The 9,663-nt window shown below is 45.1% G+C and overlaps 1 protein-coding gene across 1 annotated transcript; it reads right to left on the bottom strand.

The window, feature by feature from the left end:
- Positions 1-3,201: 3,201 nt before the first annotated feature.
- Nudcd2 (NudC domain containing 2) lies at positions 3,202-9,061 on the bottom strand. The gene is made up of 4 exons (XM_042699560.1): positions 8,824-9,061; positions 8,085-8,133; positions 7,253-7,404; positions 3,202-3,692 (listed from the first exon to the last, which is right to left on the bottom strand). Exons 1-4 carry the CDS (start codon positions 9,010-9,012, stop codon positions 3,609-3,611), a joined length of 474 nt encoding a protein of 157 aa, XP_042555494.1. The 5' UTR covers positions 9,013-9,061; the 3' UTR covers positions 3,202-3,608.
- Between the last annotated feature and the right edge of the window lie 602 nt (positions 9,062-9,663).

Consider the following 9,663-nt stretch of genomic DNA (forward strand, 5'->3'; position numbering starts at 1 on the left):
GGAACTTGCTAAGGTTTCTCAACCTTATAGTAATTATATGCATAAAAAAATGTAGGCTTAGCTGGGCGCCAGTGTCTCATGCCTGTCATCCTAGCTACTCAGGAGATCTGAGGATCCTGGTTCAAAGCCAGCCCTGGCAGGAAAAGTCTCTGAGACTCCTATCTCCATTAACCACCAGAAAACCGGAAGTGGCGCTGTGGCTCAAGAGGTAGAGCACTCACCTTGAGATGAAGAGCCCGGGGACAGCGCCCAGGCCCAGAGTTCAAGCTCCCCAACCAACAAAATAAAAAATAAAATAAAAATTTAGGGTTGGCCAGTTGATATTTAGGCAGACTTCCATGCAACTGGGATTTTTGTTGACTTAAATTTCTGTTACTGAAGCAAGAAAACAAAGCCCTCTGGAATCTTTCTCCACAACCCTAAGTGTGGATTCCATGTTGTAATGGGTGTTAAGCTATGATACATGGAAACACCACCACTACATAACCTCAGATCTGGGCAAACTGGCTAATTAATGCTTAGTTGAACTGTGTTAAGACTTGAATTCATCTGTAAAGCAGTCAAGTCAAAGCTAAAGATACCAAGGTGAAATATTAATAACAAACCTAGAAAGGTAAACTGTGAATCTTCATTTCTACCTTTGATCTAACTTTCTATAGTGGAGCTATTGTTTTTAAGTGGTATTGACAATGGTAAACTTCTTAATTTAAACATTTTAAATTGTGAAGTTTACATGAAAACCAACATTTCACAAATGCACTTTAAGCCATCAGAGTTAATATACTCTAGGTGGTAAATGGCTTCTTGAACTCACAACGCAGGTAGCAGTTAATTTGAAGAGGATTTTACTGCTACATAAGAAATTAATTTGAATTTACAGGCATTTTATATAAAACAAATAAAAGACCTTGCAAGTTTGATATATTATCTTTACTATGTCTCCTAGAAACAGGTGATGTTTGCATCCATGGTGAATCTTCATAATCTACTGCCTTATTCTAGTTCCACTAAAGAAACTAGTGTTGGTTGTTAGAAACTCAAAACTAAATTTGTCACTCTGATAACTTGTTTTGCCTCCACCAAAATAAGCTAAATAGCTGGTAGGTAAATAAGCTAGATAACCCACCCCAGTTATTACAAAAGACTTTATAAAACTGCAATTGCTTCTAATGCAGAATTTTGTTTTTAACCACTTTCACAAACACCTCTGTGTCTTATGCATGGTCGGCACCCGCATAATTACGAGATGGCAGAGGTAGTAGCAGCGAGGGTTGCTCCGCTCAGCTGGTGGATCTAAGGAGACGTAGGAAGTGTATGGACAGTACAAGTAGCCACAGTCCCTCCCGACTGGCCATTAGCAATTCTGACCAGCGCTGAAGAAACAAACCAAAGACCCACAGTGTATGTTATCCTTAACTTTTGTAGACCATACTTTATGGGTGACCTTTTGGTTTCCCCAAAGGGCTGATACATTTCAACATTTTGAAAACATCAGTGTTAACTTTGAGTTGGCAGATGCAACCTGTCCAACCGTTGTTTGGTACCTTTCAATAAAACTATTGAAATGCAATCTTTGGTGGCTAGTTGTTCTTTTTTTTTCCTTTCCAGATTCATTGTTGCAGTGTGGTAATATAAGAAAGAAGCTGGGTTCATGTTTAAATTCTACACAAAGATGCATGGAACAGTAGCTTTTTAACTTCTGGTGGAGCTGGGGTTTGAACTTGCTAGAGAAGCACTCTACCACATGGGCTGTACCTCCAGCTTCTTTTTGCATAGGTTACTTTGGAGGTATGTCCTCACTCACTGCCTGAGCCAGCTTGGGCTGCTGCCCTCCTCCTGGCGCTTGTGTCAATAGGAATGATGGGTGTATACCACAGGACACACCCATTGTTTCCTGTAAACACAACACCCAGCCATTGGTGGAAATGGGATCTCACTAACTTCTCTGCTTGGGCTGGCCTTGGTTTCTACCTCCCAAATAGCTACATTCCTCAAATGTTTAAACACATCATAGACCAACCCTGGTCCTAATAAGAAAAGCACGTACCCATATGAAACTGTACACCAATGTTTATAGCAGTATTCAGGAAACATACTCCAGACATCCAAGTTACAAGCAGACTGACAAAATGTGATGGAGGATTACTCGGACACAGAAATGAAGTAGTTACCGATGCTAGGACACGGAGAACCTCTGGAGCACGTTAAGTGAGAGAACCCTGTAACCAATGACCACATAGTATATGATGCCATGTGTATGAAATGGCCACAAATCTATGCAACAGGAAACGTGGTGGTGGGAAGGATGATACACATCCAGGAGAGCTACCTGAAGTGAGGAAAACACTGACTGTGCTGATGGCTGCACACAACGTGCACACTGGGTGAATACTGGCTGGGTTCCCAACTGTGGCTCATACCTTAAATCCTATCTACTTAGGGAACTGAAATCTGAAGATCACTGATTTCAATCAAACCGTGCAAAGACCCTCCACACTGCATCTCCAGTCAGCTGGCAGCAGGCTGGGCAGGAGGAACAGCTCAAATGGTAGAGGAGCACAGCTGGGAACAAAAAAGCTGAGGGCTGGGAAGGTGGCTCAGTGGTAGAGCGCTTGCCTCTCACGTATGAGGCCCTGGGTTCCATTCCTTAACACCACATTCGAAGAAAAAGCCAGAAGTGGCGCTGTGGCTCAAGTGGTAGAGCACTAGCTTTGATCTGAAGAGCTGAGGGACAAGTGCCCATGCCCAGAGTTCAGGCCCCACAACTGACAATAAAAATAAAAAGCTGAGGGCTTGAGTTCAAAATTATCTACAGTGATGGATTGGATACAATGTGCATTCTTTAGGTAAATGTGGGGTATGTGAATGAACAATTTTCCAATGGTTCTATATAATAATAATAATAATCTTGCAAATACAAAACGACAGTCTAGATCAGTAGTTCCCCAAAGTTTAAATTCAGGGCGCAGGAAGAAGCAACTACTAAGAAAGCATTCTGGTGTTTCTAGGGTGACTGAAAGGTAGGATAATTGTCAAAGCTCTCATATGCCAATGCACGTATTAAACTTCACCAGATTATACACTAGAAGATTAATCTTGACATCAAGTTGCCCAAAATACCATTGCTGTTTTGAATTTCTTACAACTTTTTCAGAACTTGTGTTTGTGAAGTAGGATACAAAGACAAAGGGGCACACAATGCCTGCTTAGAAAATTTATTGAACATTATTCTCGCATCACACTTAAGAAAAACTTCAATGTTCCCTGAAGGCACCCTTCATTTCATATGATTGGTATTTTTTGTAGTAAAAATACAATTAAATATGAAATTAGCAAAAGGCAGAATATAAAACTTCATGCTGAGCAAAAACAAGTCCAAAAAAAGTCACCATATATCCACAGAATATTTCCTATGGTACATGTTTTCTATGTAAATCATATCTTAATGCAATTTTTAGAACCATATTTAAATAGCTTTGCAATTTGTTAATTGTAGGTATCCTATTTTTTTCTTCCACCACATAATATACTGCTTATATTAACATTGGCTATACCTGCTATGATCCACACAATGTAACCAAAAGCTTTTCTTTTTTAAAGAACTGCAGTTATTTCTCAAGGTTTGAGAAATCCGGTCCACCTTTTGTGTAGTTTCCTGAGATTTCAGCTCCACTGAAGTCAAAGCCAGGATTCTAAACAATATGAAAAAGAAAACAAGTAATAAAGCATGTAAGGAAAAAGGTAAGTTGAATGAGCAATTGACAGGAAAGGAGACCTAAGTGTCCTAAAAGGTACACGAAAAGATACCAAACCTTACCATCGCCACCAAAGTAAAATTTAAAACTACAGGCACTTTTCAGTATTTAGGACATTGGTATGTGTAATACGATGCAGACAGTCCTGTGGCAACTATGTCACTATCCGCGTGAACGCACTCAGTGGAACTTCCTCCCCATGGTGCTGCGGCAGCCTGCCACGCTGGGTGACAACCCTGGCATCGATTCATTCACCACTCGTTTTGTTGAGTGTTTTGTGAAACCGGGGTTTGAACTAGGGCCTTGTGCTTGCTAGGTAAATACTCAGCACTTGAGCCATGCGCCAGGTTCATTCATTCCTTTTTGAGACAGTCCTATCCCAAGGTGCTGAGGCTGGTCTTGAACATGTCAACCTCCTGCCTCAGCCTCTTGAGTAGTGGTATTATAGGCATGTGCTACCACAGCTAACTGATAGCATTTGAGAGAGTTTGCTACATGCCATGCAGGATTCTAAGAGCCATAGATATATTAATACATTTAACCCTCGTGACAATTTTATGCAGTAAGTATCTCAGCCTTCAGTGTTTTCAATGGTTAATTTTATTCATTTAACAAGCACATAATGAGTTCTACTCTTTGGAAGACACCATTAAATGCATGTGGAGTTCAAGAGTAAAGATGTCTACTTCAGAAGAACTAACTGTATCAGGAAAGAAAAAAGGAATAAAAGTATTCTGTGCAGAGCTAGCATACTTTTCTGTAAAGTCAGGTAGGAAATATTTCAGGATCTGCAGCCCACAGATTGTAACAAATAACCACACAGAATTTCTATATAAAGGATAATATACAAACAAAACTTTACTACAAAAATGGTGAAGCCAGAGGCTTGCCCTCATAATCCTAGCTACTCAGGAGGCTAACACCTGAGAATCATAGTTCAAAGCCAGCCTAAGCAGATAAATTCACAAGACTTTTATCTCCAATTAATCAACAAAAAGATGGAGTGGAGGTGTGACTCAAGTGGTAGGGCACTAGCCATAAGCTGAGTGAGACTGTGAGTCCTGGAGTTCAAGCCTCAGTACTGGTGTACACACACACACACACACACACACACACACACACGCACGCACACGCACGCACACGCACACGCACACAGGCACGCACCTCAATTCATACACACAAAGGCAATGAGCTCAATCTGGCCCATAGGAATTGTAATCACTGATCTAGTGTGCTGAAAAACCATCAAAATATATAAAAATAAACAAAAAGCACAGTATAAGGAAAAAGAAGAAAATGGGACCATCAAGTTTGCTTCATTCATTGATGGAGTTGAAAACAGTGAAGAAGTTGACAAACTGGAGGCCAGCATTCCTGTCAAAGATGACAAAGGAACAGGCTACAATGTTCAAGCATCAACAGGAGGGTCAGGACAATAATGAAATCACTGACCAGTTTACTCCACTAAGGGAGTACCTTGCAGACTTCTGAAAAGTGACAGATCTGACTTGTGGATTTTTTTTTTTTTTTTTTTTTAGCCAGAACCAAGGTTTGTGGTCAAGGAAACACACTTGCTTACATGGCTGGAATAGTTCATGAGCCATGCCTCCAGTTCTGCTTTGGGCTGGTTATTTTGGAGATATAGTTTCAAAGAATGTTCTGCTCCAAACCACATTCCTGCAGATCTCATTCATCCTCCTGAGTAGCTAAGATTACAGAGTTGAGCCACTGGCCTCCAGCTGACCTGTATTTTTAAAGGCTTTCTCTAACTATTTTGAGAGGACTGAAGGAATGCCAGACAACACAAGTAATGTGTGAAGTGAGCCACACCACAGGGGCTGTTAACACTGCTGCTGAGAAGCAGTGACATTCTGCATGTAACTGTAAGTAATGCCAATGAAGATTTACTAGCAATTGGTCAAGGTGTGAGAAAGAGATAGGAGTCAAATGATAGGTCTCAACTTTTTTAAATCTCAGCAACTAGTTTATCATCTGAGAGACGAAAGCTAACGAACAAATTGAGGGGAGAAATTAGGGTATTTGACTAGGACACCCAAACTGCATCTCATGTGTTAGCCAAGTGGAGAGGTTGAATAGATAATTGCATATGCACGTCCAAAATCCAAGTCAAAATCTTGACTAAACATAAACATTTGGGTAATAACCATAAATTGTCCACTAAAACTAGAGTCCTTTGATTAAGTGTTATCTTAAAGATACCAGCTTGGAACAAGTGAGTAGTTTCACAGAGATGAATGCACAAACTTTAAGAAAATGGGAGGGCTGGGAAGGTGGCTCAGTGGTAGAGCACTTGCCTTGCATGCATGAGGCCCTGGGTTCAATTCCTCAGCACCACATAAACAGGGGAAAAAAAAGCCAGAAGTGGTGCTGTGTCTCAAGTGGTAGCGGGCTAGCCTTGAGCTGAAGAGCTGAGGGACAGCGCCCAGGCCCAGAGTTCAGGCCCCACAACCAGACCCCCCCCCCCAAAAAAAATAGAAAATAGAGAATCTGAATCATATTAAAGAGGAATAGATCAGAAAGTAATTATAATACGTTCAAACTAAAGACTTAAGTTTTCCGATTTGCACATGCTGTAGGTATGTAGTAGTAGAGACCAAGATATATTACGAAGGAGAAACATGAAAAGCAATAAACACAGACCAGTAAGTGAGAAGAAAATGAAACAGAGGCCTACAATGGAGAAATGCGAGTGAAAGGACCTTGCATTTAAAAAAAATATGTCTGTGTTGATTCAATTTTTACAGTTTACTATTCATGAATTGGAGTTATAAAGTTATAACTCACTCTAAAATATTCTTTGCAGAATTTTTTTAAAAAGTTAAAAAACCACCATGCTTTTTTCCAACTACACTTGAAATATTTCTCCCAATAATTTTTTTTTTTTTTTTGGGTCCGGTCATGGGGCCTGAACCCTGGGCCTGGGCGCTGTCCCTCAGCTCTTCAGCTCAAGGATGGCCCTCTACCACTTGAGCCACAGTGCCACTTCCGGCTTTTTTCTTTTTGCTTATGTTGTGCTGAGGAATTGAACCCAGGGCCTCAGGCATGCAAGGCAAGCGCTCTACCACTGAGCCTCCTTCCCAGCCCTCTCCCAATAATTTTTTGTGTATGTGCCTGCAAGTGGAACTTAAAAAGTCAGGACCTCCTACTTCTAACTAGCTTTTTCAATCATGGCTGCCGTTTGAGCCATGCCTTCAGTTCCAGCTTTTTGTTGGTTAATAGGAAATAAGTCTCATAGATTTTTCTTTTTTTTTGCCCCAGCTGGCTTCAAATTGTGATCCTCAGATTTCAGTCTACTGAGTAGCTACAATTGTGAATAGCTATAATTTCAGCCCCAAGAGTTTTCATCACTTTTGATAATCCTCATACTTCAACTTTAGTAAAAATTACTCTATATGAGTCTTCAATTACTTAACTACAATTCAATTACTTAACTTCAATTACTTAACTACACACACTCATGCATTCATCTGACTTACTTCTTTTTGGAACCTCTCTAATGTGAGCTTTCTCTGCATTTGGTCTTGTACCCAAGGATCAGCGGCATATTCAGATTCTAGAAGGGAAGTCCAACAGTTGGCTGCATCTCTCTTTGTCTTTGTAAGAACAATGCGGACCATTTTTCTATCCTCTAAAAAAAAATTACAAAGAAATCAGTCCATTACTTTATCTTCTTTTTATTTTTCAAAATCTACTAGGCAACTGTGATTAGTCCATCGTTTTCAACCCATGTCTATATCTTTCATAGCTACAAAAAGACTTTGTACAGCTGGGTGCTAGTGGCTCACACCTGTCATCCTAGCTACTCAGGAGGCTGAGATCTGAGGATCACGGTTCAAAGCCAGCCCCAGCAAGGAGTCTGTGAGACTCTTTTTTTTTTTTTTTTTGGTCTGGTCGTGGGGCCTGAACTCTGGGCCTGGGCGCTGTCCCTCAGCTCTTCAGCTCAAGGCTAGCGCTCTACCACTTGAGCCACAGCGCCACTTCCAGCTTTTGTGGTGGTGAGGAATTGAACCCAGGGACTCATGCACGCAAGGCAAGCGCTCTACCACTGAGCCACCTTCCCAGCCCCTCAGAGACTCTTACCTCCAATAAACCACCAGAAAACCAGAAGTGGCTCTGTGGCTCAAGGTAGAGCGCTAGCCTTGGGCTGAAGAGCTGAGGGACAGAGCTCAGGCCCAGAGTTCAAGCCCCACGACCAACACTACTGCCACCACCACCAGTAATAATAATAATAATAATAAATAAGACTGTACAAAAAGCGGAAGAAAATACTAATTTTCACCTCAAAATTAATCTTATTGTTTTTCTTACCCAAAGTCCATGTTCCTTCATCAGCTATAGTGGAATCAAAGAGCTTGCCCTGAAAGATAAAACATCAAGTACAGGATGAAGACAGGTAAGTGCTGAAGAACCTTTTGCGCGAGGTCACAGACCCAGAAATCTGGCGGAGCTGGGAGTCCAGCAAGCCTTGTCTCCTCGCAGGGCACGACCGCCCCACTGGGCATGTCCCGCAGCTAGTGTCGGAGAATAGAATCTAACTTCCAATTGTTAACTGGTCTTTCGTACAGCAATAACAACAAAAAGGTCCCAAAGCTAGGGGTCAGGGGTCACGCCGATAAAGGGGTTCAAGCCCCGCCCCAGCACGAAACTAGACCCTTGCGTCTGTGATCCCCGAACCCCGGGGCCGTGAGTGAAAACCCATCCGGCGAACGGCCGGCCTGTTCTCAGACCCGCAGGGGGGGATTTCTCCAGGTCGGGAAACCCCGGGCGCTCCACCACTTGAGCCGCGGCTCCCATTCGGGCTTTTCTGGTTGTCCGCCGGAGCTGGCGGGCGGGGGAAGAGGCTGGCTTCGAACCCCGATCCTCACATCTCGGCCTGCGGCGCGGCTTGGTGATCGCTCGGTGGGGCGGGGCCGGGTGGGGGTGGGGGTGTCGGGGGATCCCGCCCCCTCGGTTCCGGGCGGCGAAGGCCCCGGGGCGCGGCGGGCAGGCCCGGCCCGGCCCGGCTGGCTGCTCCTCCCCGTCCCCCCCGGCCCGGCCCGCCCGCTACCTTGAGGATCTCGCGGCCGCCCACGGCCAGCGCCACGTGCCGGCTCTGCAGGCCGCACTGGACGTCCTGCGCGCGCGTGCCCGGCGGCACCCGCACCTCGATGAACACCTCCTCCAGCGTCTGGTACCACTGGCCCCACGGCGTCCCGCACGGCACCACCCCGCTGCGCTCCTCGAACGGGGCCGACATGCTCCCGGCCCCGGCCCCCGCCCCGCCGCACCGAGTGTGACGTGCGCACGCGCACCGCGCCACGCCCCCGCCCACCCACCAGACACTGCCTCCGGGCTCCCCCACCCCGTCCCCAATCCCCCGCCGCACCGAGTGTGACGTGCGCACGCGCGCAGCGCCACGCTCGGGTCACGCTCCTCCTCCTCCCCCTCCCACCACCACACACCCGGGTCATCGCACATGCGCACATCCCCTACCTGACGCCGGGCCCGGAGTTCGTTTTTCCGTTTCCATGTCCATTTAGGACACGGACAGAAGCCGGTGTTGAAGCAATTGGGACCCAGAAGAGTTGACAGCCAAAGCACGGCGGCACCGGGCTGGAACGCCTCACGGATCACGACGCCCAAAGGGCGCCCGGCCCACACGGCTGATTGCGAGGCTCCATCGCCGGGCGGGCGGGACGTAGCCAAGAGAAACGGCCTCCCATTGGCTGTACCGCCTCCCGTCACGAATCACCTCATTGGACGCCTTAGACGCGCCGGTGCACGTGCTCCTGCAGGGTTGCTAAGCGGGATTGGTCAGCCTCCTGGTTCTCAGCCTTCCAATTGGCTACCGTGGAGTGGGCGGGGAAAGTGCGCGTTGATTTGAATAGCAACGTTGGGGCGGCGGTCT

Source organism: Dipodomys spectabilis, unplaced genomic scaffold (assembly GCF_019054845.1).
Source record: "Dipodomys spectabilis isolate Male_0828 unplaced genomic scaffold, ASM1905484v1 ptg000258l, whole genome shotgun sequence".
Classification (NCBI taxonomy): Eukaryota; Metazoa; Chordata; class Mammalia; order Rodentia; family Heteromyidae; genus Dipodomys; species Dipodomys spectabilis.

Bases quoted from the DNA above. Each gene is read 5' to 3' on its own strand.
- Nudcd2 (XM_042699560.1), bottom strand. From the start codon at position 9,012: ATGTCGGCCCCGTTCGAGGAGCGCAGCGGGGTGGTGCCGTGCGGGACG. The intron at 8,134-8,823 runs GTAGCGGGCGGG...TTTATCTTTCAG, and splicing joins GCGGCCGCGAGATCCTCAAG to GGCAAGCTCTTTGATTCCAC. The intron at 3,693-7,252 runs GTAAGTCAGATG...CATATTGTTTAG, and splicing joins TAGAGAGGTTCCAAAAAGAA to AATCCTGGCTTTGACTTCAG.